A 17,083-nucleotide genomic window follows, 5' to 3' on the forward strand; every position below is an offset into this window, starting at 1 on the left:
GTTTCCCAGCGGCCCTGTGTGCAAGTTCTCAAGGAACAGAATGATGCAGAATATGAAAAAAATACTTCTTTTCAAAAGAAACCAGAATTTTTGCCAAGGATAAAATCTGATTATAGAGAAAAGTGAATGTCCCACTGGGAGGACTAACCAAGCACAAAATTATTGCAAGTTTTGTTCCGTATTCTTTTACCAACAGCATCTTGCTCTTCCCCAGACTTTTTTGTAGCAAGTTGCTGAATTCCACTCTCTGTGAAGGTGTTCAGCATTTCAAGGTGACCTAAAGAACACACAGATGCACTGGCCCTAAGTCATGTGTTGCTCAGGAAGTGACAGAATCATTAAGTCGCTATGGCTGAGAACTTGTAGGTTGATTTTGCTTCTCTACCACATCTTGGTAGAGAATTTTCTTCAATCTTTTCCCCCTGGCTTGGACTTTGTGGCTGTAAGGTAGTTATAGACACAAAGACAATTAAATTGCAAAGGAGGATATTTTAAAGGCATGTGGGAATCCCTTGAAAATATAATGTGCATATTTTGATCACTAAATATTTTAAGCATTAGGTAGTCATATTTTCCAATGGTAGATGAGGCAATAAATTTGCCAGTGCATACAAATGAACCCCAGTTAATCCCTATACATCTCTTACTCCAAATTATGCTGTCAGAGAAAACACCCTAAATAACAGGCTTGCTTTTCTTCTGAGGGAAAAAAGTTAGGGAAGGGAGTGTGATCTTCAAGCTCAGATCAAGCAAAACATTGTAAGATTTACAATAGGATTAAGAAAAATTGCAGCACCCCAATGGGGAGATTATTCCACCCACAGAAAAAAGGAAAAAGTGTGCATTTTTCTCTGTCTCAGAAGAGATGGGATCAAGAATGGGATGACATCTCCCTAGTTCTTTCTTTCTCAATTATCACAGTTGTTTCCAGTGAAAGTGTCACAGATCTTTTATTTGGTTTTTTTTCCACTTGTCTCTTTTCTAAATAAAATTTTACTTACATTACTACAACTTTAACATTGTCCCAATGATATCCTGAACATGAGCAGTTAAGCAGAATGGTGTAAGCCTGCCAGGCTGTCACTAGAAAGCTGAAGTTGCTTGGGCATTCCAAGGAATTTGACAGCTACTGGGGGTCTTCTGACAGCTCTGATGACACCTGTAAGTATCTGAAGGGGGCTACAAGAAAGCTGGGGAGGGACTTTTTAGGATATCAGGTAGTGACAGGACTAGGGGGGATGGAATCAAGCTGGAAGTGGGGAGATTCAGGCTGAACGTGAGGAAGAAGTTCTTCAGCATGAGAGTGGTGAGAGCCTGGAATGGGTTGTGCAGGGAGGTGGTTGAGGCTCCATCCCTGGAGGTGTTTGCAGCCAGGCTGGATGAGGCTCTGGCCAGCTTGATGTAGTGTGTGGTGTCCCTGCCCATGGCAGGGGGGTTGGAACTGGATGATCCTTGTGGTCCCTTCCAACCCTGACTGATTCTATGATTCTAAGTTTCTGGGATTTAATCTATTGGACTGGCACTTTTACCAAGTTTAGGCTGTGAGGATTGTTATTTTTTTCCCATCTCTCCCTATCACCTTGTGAAGGTTAGGGATCATGACATAATGAAATGCACAGACTGGGTGTGTTTTCATCCCGTGGGGAAGAAGAAAGCATTCATAGTGAAGACTTCCACCATGAGACAATCCTGAGTAGGAGAGCCCAAGGCCACACCTGTAGAATGCTATATGAAAAGGAGCAAGCTCCTTGCTTCAGAAAGAAGAGAAGGCATAAGCTGCTCCAGTGAAGACATGTTCTGACTGAGCCAGGAAGTTCACATTTAAGGAGGAAGGGTAATTAATTTCTACAGCAGAACTCAGCGAGTTTACAATAAACTCTCTGATGGGCAGAAACAAAAATGTTGCCCTGAACTCTGCCTGTCTGAAGGAAGGCAGCACGGAGCACAGTATGAGGAAGAGCAGCCCGGTGGCAACGAGCACTGCTGCCTGTTTTTCTGGCGGAGAGAAGGGCGAGCAGCACGTCAGGGCTTGGCGCGTGGCACGAGGTCAGGGCCGATTCTGAGAAGCCAGCAACAATAGAGCCATCACGGCCACAGGTGCTTCCGGGACTCAGCCTGCAATTTGGCTGTTTCCAATTAAATGGGAAGCAGCTGTGGCCCTTTATCTGCTCAAGTCACTGGAATCCATCTGAGGGGAAACTTTCTCCCATCTTCTCCTCTGTCCCCACCCCAAGCATGCAGCTCTGCTTCTGGAAGACAGAGAAGAGCAGGGATGGCCAGTTGGCAGCAGCCCCACAAAATAAGTTGCCTGTCTTATCTCAGGGCAAAGCAATGAGATACTGATTCAGCCACTCATTTTCCAATGTCTCATTTGGGGACAAGAAGGACAGCCAGCAAAATAATAAGCAGATATGAATGCTGTTGAAGGTTGTAATGAAAACAGATTCAGGACACTTTCGCTCAGGCAACAAAATAAACAAAGGATGCCAACTTGAGGATAAGTTCTCAAGTGTTTATGGCATTGTTATGCATGCTGACTACAATAGAGTTTCTTTTACAGAAAGGAATAGAGCTTTAAAGAAGTTCTTTTCAATAGTTGGCTGGTAAGATTCTAGAAGAGGCTTGGGAAGGTCAACACAAGGCCACCAGGTGACTACAGGATTTCAGAAATCCAGCTGGTGAGAGCTCCCAAATAACTCTACATATAAATGTACTTTATATGAACTTTTCTTCACCAGTTCATTGATTCTGGAGCTAAAAACCCCCTCCATGTCTTGGCTATCTCTTCTAACCTACCAAAGTCTCACTTTACTTTTCCCCTGTATGTTAAGAAAGGGAGAACTTGCCTCATATTCATGTTTGTCACTGGACAACAGAGTTGTGAGACTCTAGGTATTCATTTTGGTCAGCTCAAAGACCAATTTCACAACCCATGTTTAGCATTACAGACAGAGGAAGCCAACAATATTCTGCCTTTACCCAGCTTGTATGGAACCAAAAGCACAGACAGCTCTGGTCTTTGTCCTTTTTCCTCTCTCCAAGGATTTTCTGATACACAAGAAAGTACTAGCTATTTAGTAAAAAGGTATTTTCTCATTCTTTCTGAAAATTAAATGGATGGGCAGAGCTTAAGTATCATACCAGACCACCTCACCTACTTATGGTTCCACTGCTTCATTATTATTGAACAACACAGCTCAGATTGCTAATAATTTCTATCATACTGTTCTAGGAACAGAGATATTAAAGAAAAATACTATTGTCAAGGCAGCATTGATAGTAAGTAGAAGGTGGCACTTTGCTAAAGTTGCTTCTATCAAATACTGGGGACTCCTGATTTAACCTGAGAAAGATTGTCCTACAAGTTACCATCAAAAAAATGATTGGCATTCAGCCAACCCACTCTCAGTTTCAGTACAATATACCTTCAAACGTTCCTGCGTGCCAGCTCAAATTGTTGCTCTTTGTCCTTCGGCACACAATCTGTCCACAACAATCCTTTTTTTGAACTCTCTTGGCCAAAATATAAGCATGCAGCTGCTTCAGGTTTTTTCCAAGCCTTGCATTTTTTCCACGTGCTGTCCACCCCCACCAATCCCTTACATTAGAGTCCAGCTGATGTTCCCTGAACGCTATCCAATTTTGCAATTTTCAGTGCCAGAATGCAATATAGTGGGCTTGATTCCTTTATATAACTTACTTGGAAGTAAAGCAGAAATGTCTCTTTTGGGTTTCAGCAGAGGAGAGAAATACCTCTTATTTCATGTATTGCTCCCCAAGAATCAAGACAAAACCACCTGCATCTCTGTCAGCCATAAAACAACTTTCTGCTTGCAAGCAGCTCAAAATTCGTAGAGCTTCTAGTTGTTTTCTCTATGCGTATGTGTGGTTAGTACAGCCACTATCCCAAAGAAGTTCCTCTTCTGGGCCTTTCCTTGTTTCTAAGGGGGAGCCCCAAGCACTTCTGATGTCTCCAGCCCCAGCTGTAGGACAATGAAAATACAGTCCCTGACATGAAAATCTAGGAGTCACTTTTTTTCTGAAGGCAGCAAGCTGTCTCCTGTGACCACAATTCAATTATCTTTATTCAACTTTCCCTAATCTTCTACTGTTTCTGCACCTCAAGTAACGCAATTTAGTGGCAACTCTGGATTTCTTCACCATGCCATTCATTTTTCTTTCTGTATTATCATCTAAGACTGGCTGATCTGCCTGCATCATCAGACCACAGGAGAACATACAGGGCACCTACTCTTTATGGAGTACAACCACATGCTCTCTCTCAACTCAGTCAAGTACTCATGCACAACACTATACCCTTTAATAAAGCATTGAATGCTCAATGCTCAGATCAGACCACATTGAAACTAGAGTACTAGTCCAGTGCTGTCAAGTGCATTTCTCCCAGGGACCACGAACAAGAGACACTGCTGCCAAGGTAGGGAAATGCATATGCAGAGGTGCCCCATACTGCAAATAAGTCAATGTTCAGCAGTGGCTTTACCTCAAGTTTCCCATGCAGTTGTGCTATTTCAAGCCTGTGATGATGTGCATAGATGTATCCCAAGAACATAAGAACAGAGGCTATTCTTGGACATCTCTCACACTACTGTATTTTTCTTTCTTCTCAAGGGTTTGCAAACAGATAATAAATTAATAGCTTCACAATTTCCAGTTGAAACACTTTTCATGGGAAGATGATACTTTCAACTAAATGAAAATTGCTGAGGAAAGTTCCTGTTTCCCAGAGAAGAAAGTCTCTTTGTCAGAAAACTTAGAAATGGTATAGCTTAGCTGTTTTGGTATAGTTTTTCTTTTTTTTTTTTTTTTTTTCTCTGCATTTTCACACACAGGTATTTGTGTGATTTTACCTCAAATTTCAAGATCCAGTCAGTTACAGTATTTATTGTTCTGCCCTGTGCCACGCTGACCTTCCTGCCTGTGCCAAAGCGCTTCTTAAACCTCCTCTGAATTAAACCTCCTCTTCCTTGTGGTGTTTGATAGCTTTTTCTTCCTCTCTTCCCCATTGCTATTTAAGACTGTGTTTTTACTGCTCAATATATTCCAAGAAGCCTTTAGGATAAATGCTCTGTCAAAGACACTTATGTACAGTTGAGCCATATTATATTCTACAGCAATCACTGCAGATGTTTCACAAACAAGTTTAGATCAGCCAGACTCCCCAGTTAGATTAAATATAGCTTTTTCAGACATGCTCTACTAGCCCTCCAATTAATCCTCCATATTGAAAATCACCTCATATTTGGACCATGTCATGTCTGCCCACCAGGGACAGGAGCATGCTGCTAACACTTTCTCCTAATGAGGATAACAATCTTATGGAAGAGCACTCTCAGCCAATTTTTATCTGCAGAATGCAGGGGAAAGGCTAACTTTGCAAAGCTAGATGGTCTCTTGCCATCCCTTCCAGTTTTATTGTCCAGGATATCTTTAGACAAAGACTTCATTTAAATGGCCAACAAAAAGTCTAGGAAAGGAAGGGAGTCTGTTTTACCAACAAGGGACAATTTTGTGCCATATTTTATCTTGCCAAGAGCCTTGTAATCGATCCTTCTAGTCTATTTGATCAAATAGATGAAGAAGCTCAGGGAATACTGAATCACTTTTTTACCTACACCCACAAGGCTTTCCAAGGTGCATCTGCTACATCAAACCTGGTCTTTCAGGCAAACCTGAAATTTCACCTGAAGAAAAGCAGCCTGACAGAGAGGCCTGAAAAAAGAAGTTGGTAGCAGTCTACTGCCCTGCAATAGAGAAGCAACTAAAACACCATGGAGAGAAAAAGACAAAACAGCTATGGGGGAAAAGAAGCTGAATGAGATGCTTCTTGAAAACAGAAAGAAACTGTGACACTTCTAATCTGGTATAGTAAAGCAGCTGTGATATGAATAATGTCCCTAAGTAAAAAAAAAAAAACCAAACCCAGCCACTGAGGCTCTATGTGTTTCCAAACTCACACAATGGATGCTACACAATGCACTTTTTGTCTGGAACTTGGGTGGGAAAGGGAGGCTCCTCTCACCCTCACCCACCTCCTATACAAATGCAATAATCTTGCTTAGTCACAGAAAAAGGGTGAGAATAAAGAAGAGGAGAGAAAGTGATTAATAATCTGTGGGGAGCTGCTTACTTTCCAATTGGTTGTCCAGGAGGGGTGTGCTCCACTTCAAATCCTGCTTGTCTCAGTACATCAATCACAGTGTTGTTACCCAGGAAGTGACCTAAAATACAGGTAGAAAACAGCACTGTCAATCAAACTGCTCCTCTCACTCACTCAAGTTTCTCCTGTTGGAACAACAGGTTTGAGAAACAAGGCTAGCAGAAGCTAGACCAGCTCCAAAAGCAAGACAAGCATGCTATGCAATTTGTTATAAGTCAGACTCAGCTATTCACCACATAGACCACTACAGCTTTTGGCAATAGCACGAGGAAGAGACAGCACACAGTCCAATATGGTCTTCTTCCACCTTCTTCACCCCTCCCTCCCTTCACATGGCCAAGGGACTGGGGGGTAAAAGAAAGCCTCAATGAATTGCTAGTCTCATCTTCCAGTGTGGCCATTTCTATTACATGCATGGACCAAATAAACTTCTAACATGGATATCTGAATGATCCTGCAGTGGCAAAAAGAGTATTACTAGGACTTTAACTCATTAATTGGAACAACATACAACCCTAGGTAGCTACCCTGCCCATCATTGTTTATGGGCATCTGCTTACAAAGATCTGAAGTAGTACACTGAAGCTGCTATACTGCACACTCAGTGCTTATCTACCTAAAATGGCAATGATTCAGGAATTTCTTCATTCAGCCACCTGCACAGAAGGGTTGGGAGGAGCTGGGATGGTAACCTTATCTCTCCCAAAAGATGAAGATTTAGTCCTGTAATTCAGGGCTCTTTGCTAGAAGTGTAAAGGTCGCATTCCTATTCACAGAAGTAACAAAGAGCCCAGTAAGTATTGCAGCACGTATGGGCCTTGAAAGAGTTTACTTAAGGGAGTCCTATATACTTGAGATCTGAACCAAATCCCACTGCAGTCAACGGGAGCCCTCAAAGGGCTTTGGGTACAGACTCAATAAGGCAGTGTAATCCCTCCAAAGCTTTCAATTTATTGTTAGTGTCCTACACTGTTTTCAGGATAGGTTAGATGTATAGAGTAAGGAGGCAAGAAGTCCACCAACAGATTTATTAAAATCCATGTAGCCCAGTAGTCTGTCTCCAACTGTAGACCATGGCAAATGTTAAAGGTGTTTAAAGATATATGTGAATGACATTAAGAAAGGACAGAACAATGCTCCTCCACTACGTTCATTAGCTTTCAGCTCTGCATGGTTGAGTGACCCCCATTTTCACCCAGGTCATCACATCTCACTGCAAGCTCTGAATAGACCAATTCACTGTGAATGTGCTCAAGCTTCTGCCTCCATGTACTTTTTGCCCCATGACATCTTGCAGCAGGGAGTTCCACCATGTGCTGCGTTGTAAAAACGCACTCCCCTGGTTTGCTGCTGCTTGGGGAGCAGTGTGCTTGCCTTAAGCACACTCTAAGTGTTTGCAGGAGATGTTTGTAGCTGCCTGGCTCCATAGCAGAGCTGAATGCTTTGCACAGAAAAACCAAGGCAGGCAGGACACGCTGGAGTCTCCCTCCACTGTGTAAGGAGCTGATGTAGCCATCAGCAGTCACCCCTAGGACACTTCACCCATGCTGCACAAAGTCACTATGAATTTGAGAGTAATGTAGTCCCTCACACTCACTAAGCTGAGGTCTCTCTGCTCACACTGCCAACAAGGGCGCTAATTCACATCAGTTGTGGGAATGATGTAGTCGCATGGCTTGTAGTGCGACTCGCGAGCTTGTTGAGAACTTCTAGCCAAAAGACATTTCTTTAAATGATTAAATGTACATTTGCAGAGCCCTAGCCTGTTCCAGGATTCCTCCACTTCCTTTTAAGAAAACTCAGAATTTGATTTTCCCCTGACTGACTGACTTGTAACAAAAGCCAAAGGAGCAGAGAGCAGTCCCAAAAATGCGTTACACACCCTCAGAGATTCGAGAAACAAGACATTTGTGAGTGATTAACTCGATTTGATCATATCCTGGCTTTTTATGCAGTGGCCAAGGCAAACAAAGGTCCCCATTCTGTCACTGGCAAAGTGACACTGAGGAATCAAAGTCAAAGGTGTCAGAGCCATAGATGTTTCTGAGTTCACAGCAGAATGCTCTGCTTTGGAGTCTTAAATACCAAGAGATTTCTTAATGTAAACAATGTCCAAATCCAGCAAATCTTTGACATCACGACAGTACAAATGAACACAGGCTTAACTGTTTAAACCTGGGAAAAAAAGTATGCAACAGCTCTAATTCCTCATCCAAAAAGCAGAATGCCATCAACAATGTCAGCTCATCAGCAAAGCCAGTGAGTACCTTCAAGTGACAGATGAAGACCAAAAGCTGATACCTCCTGGACTTCCCATTCCTGCCCTCATGGTATGAAGACCATAATGAAAGCTGCTAGCTTGTTGGACTGGTGATCTGTTCTGGAAGCTGGCAGAAATATGTAAGCATGGTGAGATGTGTTTCCACAGGGTTCAGTCCTCTGTTATACTCCTTTCTCTTGGGAGTTGTTTTCCAGCTCTGTGTGAGTTTGTGTTGGATTCGGGTTGCAATTATGGGGAACAGAGGAGGTTCCTGCCATGACAAACCCTACCCACATGGGCTATGAATGTTCCCAGGAGCTCTTCTGAGACCCAGGACTGAATTTCTGTATCACAAACCTTCTTACACTCTGCTTCAACCGAGGAGCTCTTCTGAGACCCAGGACTGAATTTCTGTATCACAAACCTTCTTACACTCTGCTTCAAGCTCAAGACGTGTTCCTTTAGTATTTTTCTAACATAAAGGGGTAGCAACTTTCATTGAAATAAAAAGCAAAACACAACAACAACCCAGAACAGCTAACTCCAAGTCTTTGAATAGATGAAAACCTTTATTACACAATTCAGTGAAGATAGTTTCACTTTAGGTCCATGAATCAATGCACACTAAAATACTTCCAATGCCCCAGTTCAACCAAAAGAAAAGAAATTAAAAACCAACCCAACCCACCCCCCCAAATAATTCTCCATTCCACATCAAACAGAGCCCAAAGCTTTAACAGCTGCTAGGAAATGGCATGAGCAGGTATCTTCAAAGTTCTACCTTTAGACTGCTTAAAATGTTCCTGTTTGCATTATCCCTTGGACGTCTGGGTAAGCCACCACCCATCTCACCATCAGCTTGCCCTGTTGATGCAGCCTTTCCATGGGACTGCAATATTTCTATACAGCCCTGACTTCTACTTGTCTTATCTTCTCTGCTCAGACAGAATTCACACATTGCTATTAGTTTTGCATCCATTTTTTTATCTGATGTCACAGTAATACCTTTGTGGCCACCTCATTATCTCCAAATGTGCACTACAAGCAACCTGAAGTCATGCTCTAACTCAGTGATGGAAAACCTGATCAGCAGCCTTCCCACACTGCACTGATACCTTCTCAACAGTGGTCCATGATACTCCATGGCAAGGCACAAGGATCAGAAATATGTGGAACAGAAAACTTTGAGAAGAATGTGCTGAGAGGTTCAGCGAAGTGAAACATGAAAACACCCTCATGTCATTGCTGTACTTCCAGGGTTAAATAATTCCTGGAAGAAATGTCTTGGCTTGCCTCCTCCTGCTAAGTCTATCATCCTTCCCAGTTTTAAAATCGAGGAAAATTTTCTATATGCAAAATTTCTTCCATAAAATGATTCTCCTTGGTCACATACAATGGGAGATAAGCCTTCACTTGCTAGATGTTGACAATGATGTAAGAACTTGGACAGCTTATAGCATGTAATGAAACCAAACTTAACCTGTGCATTAGAGACAACTGAGCTCAGTATCAAAGCCTTGCCTCTGGCTTCCCATACATGAGGAGTATGTAATAATTGGCTGATCTTTTATCATATCAGGGGATTTTATGTTTATAGATGTCAAAAAAAGAAATATATATATATATACACACACATATACATATATACACGTGTGTATTTATATGAGCCTACTGAAAACCTTATAATTTCTCTACCTTGCCAAGAAATTTCCTTAAAAAAACAAAACCCAAAAAATTAAGAACTATTGGAAAGTTAGTTCACCTAGAGACATATCAGACAGATGAGAGAAATAGGAGAATGCTCTTGATTCTCTGTTGCTATTCCCTCTCCAGTCTAAACCTAAATAACTTATTCCTGGAGTATTAACCAAGTTTACCTTGACAGCTGATGAAAACTGGATCCAAGAGATCAGAACATCAATTACGGCAGGAAATCCATGCAAATATGGGAAGAGGAGAGAAAGCAGACATCAAAGATTTTCTAGATAGGGACTTGAAGTGAAACTCTGTACCTGGGCATGGAGATAAGCAATACAGCTTCTCCTAAGAGTTTAAGATTTAAAAAAGAATAAAAAAATAAAAACTGTGGATGCAGTCCTTCCACACTCTAAGGGTGAGAAGATAGTCATGGAGTTTGCTTGAGGATGAGCCCTGGTGCTGAACAGTGAGTCATTTTGTAGTTTGGACATGATGGCAATGGAGTAACTAGTGAAGCTCATTGCATTTGGTGAGGGTTTATTCATTAAACTTGATGAGGCCAAGATTATTCTCCTTTTACTCATGTCTTGATTCTCCAAGAGAGAGAATCTGGAGACACTGAAGGAACACATTATACAGCATGGTTTCTAACATTAATCAAACACCTTCCATCCCTGGTTTGCTTTTTTATTTGTAATTAAGAACTGTGCTTTGGCCTACACAAAGCAGATGCATGTAATGCATTTCCTTATCTCCCCAAGGTTTCATTTTTCACTAGAAGAAAGAAAGAATAAACCACTTTGGGTTTTTTTGACTGGAAGGTCAAAAATGCATGGTTTACTTAAAGCATGTGCATGGACACGCACACACTCTGCTGAAAAAAAAAAAAAAACAAAGCATTTTCTTCCTTTCTTAATGGAATATCCTGAGGCAGAGAGAAATACACTTCTCAGCCAACTCTAAGAGTAACAGCCATGTATTTTCTAATTGACCACAGAAACTCTCCTCTAACATTTCAGACATTCTGGTGACCCCCATCAACAGCATACCTAAGCATAAGAGATTGCATCCCTCAAACATTAAATGAACTTGGGTGTTCCTACACAGAAAAATATAACCTTCTTTTCAAGCGGAAAAAAAAGTTTTTAAACATATGTTATGTACTTTATCTAGGTCTAGAGATCTACTACAAATTACTTTGTCTCTTCCTTTCACAATTCTTTGTTCCAGGGCTTAGAAGGATAAAGGGGTACAAAGGAGCAGGAGATAATTCCCTCACAAAGGACCTCCATTGCCAGAGCCTTTGAAGTTGTGCTAAAAAAGCCTTGCTAGCCCATTAGCTGACACACAGCAGAAACCTGAACTGTTTCCATGCACACTACAAGCAGAGCTATTTTCTGCGCAATTAGTCATAAAAAGGGCCAATGTAAACTGTGTCGGGAGGTCTCAATTCTTTACATTCTCCACACAGTGAATCAGACCTTGTGTGTAACGTTTTGTTGCCATTTAGACCTCGGGCTGCTTTGCAATCAGGAGGCTGCAGTCTCTCTATTCCTCCTTCTCTCTCAACACTGATTTTCCAGGCCTCTTCACATCACCAGAGCGTTTACGGTAGTTAGGCTTCAGAAGAATTCAGCGTAGGCAAAAATGCAAATGCCAAACACTTTTTGGTTCCTTTGCTCGCCGCCTCCAAAAGTATGCCTCCCTTTCTCCTGTTCTGAGAATGGTCAACCTGAATGCTTTGGAAGCTTAAATGAGAAAATGTGCCAAGAGGAGTATGTGACAAAGAGCTGCAGCAAACAGTCCAGGCAATGAATTTTATCTGAATTGGCTAATTTTTTCATTATAGTATTCCATCCCAACCAAACGGTCTCTGGGTAACACAGTGAAATCACTGGGGGAACTGATGTGACATCCCACAGTTTCTTGCTGTGGTAGATGTTCCTGACCAATGTTGGGGAATTAGTTTTGTTGATAAACTCTCCAAATTTTTAATTGCCTTCCACTCCTCTTCCAGTATCATAGCTGCTTCTGTCCCTGCACCCAGCCTCTCTTTGCAAATTAATACAACCATTTAAAAACTAGGAGCTCTCTCCCCCTTTTTCATGACAGCTCACACTTAGACCATTATCACTGACAGAGGATTGCTTCTCTTTCTTCTCAGAGTACTCACTTTCCTGAAACCTCACACCAGTGCTAAAGATTGCCTTGAATCAGTATCTTGAATGAATTTTGACTCAGAGCAAACATTAAATTTGCACACAGATCTTGCTTTTGCAAGTTGGATCTGGATGTATCTAAAAGTCTCCTCCAGTCTGAGTGCTCTTCTAATGTGACATGCCTTATCAGAGTATAGAGAATGACACCAGGCATCAGATTAGGTGGGTGATATGCAGCATCTGTTGAAAAGTATGATGTTAGGACTACATTTAATTTTAGATTTCACTCATGACATGAACAAAATTAATGCCTGTGGGGATCCAGCAGCAGGACTTTCAGTCAAAAGCCCAGTCAGAACCCCAGTGTGGCCCCCTCCCCCAGTTAAAATGAAACAATATGAGCCACACTTCATGTCAGAGGATGAGACACACAGTCTGCACATCACCAGCATCCCAAATGCATCCCTACCCACATCTCAGACAGACCAGATATAAGAAAAGCTTCCTAGAGGCTGGTGTTCAGGTTTGAATCAAGAGTAGGATTGGCTTTCTAAAGAGAAAGTGACTCTGAAAGATACAGCACAGAACTGAAAATACCCTGGGACAACTCCTGGGTAGTAACAGCACCCAAATACTACAGACAAAAGATGCTATGAGGGACAAACTCATGGCTGAGTGAACTGGCATCCCACAGAGCTCAGTAGCCCACTATATCTGTGGTTGGCACCTCAAGCATCCCTGCCACGGAGAGTGTTCAGCGCTCAGACAGAGCTGGGAACCCTGCACCTCACCTTTCACAAAGTCTGACACTCCAGGTTTCTGGTTTTTGTTCCACTGCAAAACTTGGTTTTACACGTGGAAATTTCAGTGTCATGCAAAACATTGGGAAAGAGAGCTGGAGGTACAGGGAATGAGCTTTCCTCTTCCTCTGTTTGGCAGGAGTATCCAAGCCCGAAGCATGCTTTAAAAAATACTCTGTACAAGCCACGTGCAATGGTCTTGTAAAGCAGGCTTACATCATAGCCTTCTTACATCATGCTACCTCTTCTCCAAGGCAGATGGAGAAATCATTTTCCCTCTCTTGTTTGATGTCGTTATTCTCTGCAGTTGTGAGGAACTGACTCATAGCCACTTTTGGACGGTCACGGGAAGCAAAGCTATAAACCATAAAAGGCCAAAGCATGCAGCACTTTGAATGTCCAGTAATCCTCCCATGGCTCTCCTTCATTCTTTCCTTGCATGTAATCACCTCTTTCCCCTCTCACCCATGAGCACTTACAGAACATGGTCTGGAGAAAGGCCACACCATAGCCAGGGGGGAGAATAGAATGACGAGGGGCCAAAAGTTGAGGAGGTTATTTCAGATTGATGCCAGGGTAAGGGAGCCCGCATTTCTGTTTCCCTGGGGCATCTTTGAGATCTGCAGTGCAATACTCACAGCATTTCAATCCAGAGGACAGACAGACTCCCATAACCCTCTTCTATTTTCTTGCTGCCTCTCAATATAATAAACTCCCTTCATGTGCTTCCCCTTCTACTCTTCCTCTCTGCTTAGCCTCTTTGAGCATCCCTTCTGTTGAGGGCATCAAGCTATTCTGAAGGTACCCAAAACTCACACACCAGAAATCTTTCTGTGGATGTAAACATAAGGAAAAATGTTTTCACTGTGAGGATCACAGAATACTGGAAAAGGTTGCCCAGAGAGGCTGTGGAGTCTCTCTCTTCCCCTGAAGTGACATCACCCTCACCTCCCCTCCCCCCACCAAGCATCTCATCTGGCCTCAGATGTTTCAAACTGAAGTGACTAATCTGAACTGGTCAGTCTTATTGACAAGGATGGGCATCTCCACAGAACAATTCATTCCAACATCTCAAATACCAGGTTTGGGAAGAACATAAGCCCTCTGTGCAATTCTCTCTCCATGACTTTAAATAGCTCCTCTAGCTTCTACATCCATCAGACATGGCATAATGGCCCACCAAGCTGCCCTACCAGTATCCAAAAGCTCCTGAAAACTGGACAGAATTGATCCTTCCCTCCCTCTTCTGCCTGTCCTCCACCTTCCTTGTTGTGCCATAGTTTGCAAGGGTGAAGGAGCTGTGTTATCTGTGGTGGACAGTGTGCTCTAGTTGGTTATGAAGCCTTTTGGGCTACTTTGTGTTCTAGCTTTACTTACAGGGCATCAGAGGAATTTTTCTCAGCAGAGGGTGATCCTTTCAGCATATATTCTTAAAAAACAGCTCACTGGTTATCAAGGAATTCAAATTTAAAGGACAGAGGAACGTGGATGAGCAGCTCACAATATTCTGCCACTTCTTTTGGAGGGTAAACAACACAGCCTACAAGCTGAAGCATTGATTTTCAGAAATGTATTTGTTGCATTTGCTGGTATAAGCTGGAACAACAAATCTGTATGGAGAAAATGTTTGGGTAGATAAAAGTTTGCCTCTTTTAGGTTTTATTGTGAGTGAAGACAGGGCTTGCTCCTCCTGAGAGAACACATGGAAGTTGATCATTGCCATTTTCCCCTACACCAGAATGCTCCTATTACCAGGCATTTATTTATTTATTTATTAAGGTGCATGGTTACTCACTGAATCTTCTTATGGGGAATACACCTTTCCATACAAAGATATGATGTAAGGTATGACTGGAGGTGTGTGCCAGTTATGGAGCTCTGTGATGGCAAAGATGTCTCTGTGTCCCTCAAGTGATCCTCTCCAATGGACAGGGCCAATATACAAAACCTTAGAAACTTCACTTGTTCCCAGCACTGCAGCAGGAAACAGGGAGATGAGTCTGAGTAAAATCTAGAGAAAACCCATCATCTCTAAGAATCTTCCTAAGGTGCAAAAACATCTGACTGGCCCAGCCAGCTAGTATGATCAGATGGTGTGGTATGAAATGCACTGTCTTTATAAACAGAATTGTCAGCTGTCATCAACACTTCAAGCAGTGAGGAAATCAGTAAGGAAATGCAGTATCTTTATGTTTTTTTTTTGCCTAAGGTACCTCATTAGTGTGCTTGCAGCCTTGCTGAAGTAGACAACACGCTCCTATCTGGACCAAAGTTATCAGCTCTTTCCACAAAAGCCACTGCCAGGCCCCCTGGACAGCCGCCACAGTAAAGTCCCAACAGCTGGTGCTAGGCAGGTAGCCTTCCAGTGAAGTGTTTCATATCCCATCGCAAATCCCCCGAGCCATCCCAAACTAGTCTGGAATGCACATGGACCTGCTTGCCAAAGCCAAGCCAGGGTTGGAGTAGGGGGGAGAAAACTCATTTCCATACCTCCCTGCTCCACACTTGTACTTTTCAAAGAAGGTAACTGTGAACGTGTTACTAAAACACCTACAATGACTTGATGGAGTCTGTGTTCAGGGCAGCTTTGAGCCTTGGAAATTTCCTTGGTCAGTAAAACAGCTTTTTGCATGCATAATATCTCAGTGAGCTTGTGGAGACATGTCTAAGGCATGGCCCAGTAAGGACCAGATGTTGTAGGACCTCAGCTTGTCTTAGGACACGGCCACTATTAAGAAACACAGCATCTTTGCTTGCCTTAGGCAAAGGCTTCTGGCAGGTAACAAGGATGTACTTACTAGCTTCCTGTAGTAAATAAATACCGGTGAGGACCTTGCTGTATCATTGCAGGCTCTGGGAATCAAACATTTAGTGACTTCCAGAGCTGGACTACTGAGTTTCTCTCATCCTCGTTTGACCTCCTGGATGCATTTAGCTTCTGCAAGATCCTGTGGCTGCAGTGTAACCGTGCACAGTGTGAAACAGCACTTCCCTCTGCTGATTTTGAACCTGCCCACTGATCATTTCCATGGGCTCCTCTCAGTTGCTCCACTTTGCACAAGTACAGTTCTAAACAGAATTTTAAAACATTGTAATCTCTCACTCTAGTGCAAGATTAAATCCCATCAGGAAAGTCAGTGGGAAGAAATGTCTGTCAAATATGTGAAATTACCTCAAAAGACTACAATACCTAATGACATTTTCTGCTTGAAAGTGAGTTTGAAAATCACAAATCAAAGCTCCCAGTTGACAGGACATGGAATTTTGCTTGTTCTTTCTGGTTTTGACCTCACAGTCAAATCCATGAAAGGAGTTTGTAGTGAGGTGGGTGTTGGTCTTGTCTCCCTAGAGGACAAGAGAAAATTTCCTCAAGTTGCCCCAGGGGAGGTTTATGTTGGATATTAGAAGAAGCTTCTTTACTGAAAGGGTTATCAAACACTGCAATAGGCTCCCCAGGGAGGTGTATGAATCACCATCTCTGGAGGTGTTTAAAAGATGCAGAGATGTAGTGCTAAGAGAAGTGGTTTAGCACCAGACTTGGTTGGACTTGATCTTCAATGCATTTTCCAACTGAAATGATTCTCTTTTACAGACTCCACTGGTTTCTTCATGTTCCCCAGAAGCCCCTTATTACTGGTCGTTTATTTGGATTGTGGATGTCTCATGAGTGAAAAACGTAGTGATGACATAGAACAAACCAGCACCTTGCTGGGGCCCTGAAATTTATAGACACAGGGCAAACTTGGGAGCTGGGGCAGTGAGTGCTGCTGCTTCTAGCCCACTTTGTGAGCAGTGCCTTGTTGGCATGTGAAAATGGAAGCCACTTTTCAAGGCTGTTTTAAAAGGGAAACTCTTCAAGAAAACCAAAACCTAGCCAGTAACTTTTCAAAGATAAAAGCTTCATGCTTAAGGCTGTGAAAGGTTTCTGCTTTCCCCAGAAAAGTGCAGCTGGCCACTGGATGTCACTGTTGTTACAGGAAAATAT

General features: G+C 42.5%; 1 protein-coding gene across 1 annotated transcript in view; it reads right to left on the minus strand.

Annotated features, from left to right (window-relative positions):
- Nucleotides 1-17,083, minus strand: part of TRABD2B (TraB domain containing 2B) — a 292,610-nt gene that overhangs the window by 41,431 nt on the left and 234,096 nt on the right. Inside the window, exon 5 of the mRNA XM_054384439.1 lies at nucleotides 6,152-6,242. Within this exon, the coding sequence (XP_054240414.1) occupies nucleotides 6,152-6,242 (91 nt within the window). The remainder of the gene's footprint in view (nucleotides 1-6,151; nucleotides 6,243-17,083) is intronic.

Source organism: Indicator indicator, chromosome 10, assembly GCF_027791375.1.
Source record: "Indicator indicator isolate 239-I01 chromosome 10, UM_Iind_1.1, whole genome shotgun sequence".
Taxonomy (NCBI): Eukaryota; Metazoa; Chordata; class Aves; order Piciformes; family Indicatoridae; genus Indicator; species Indicator indicator.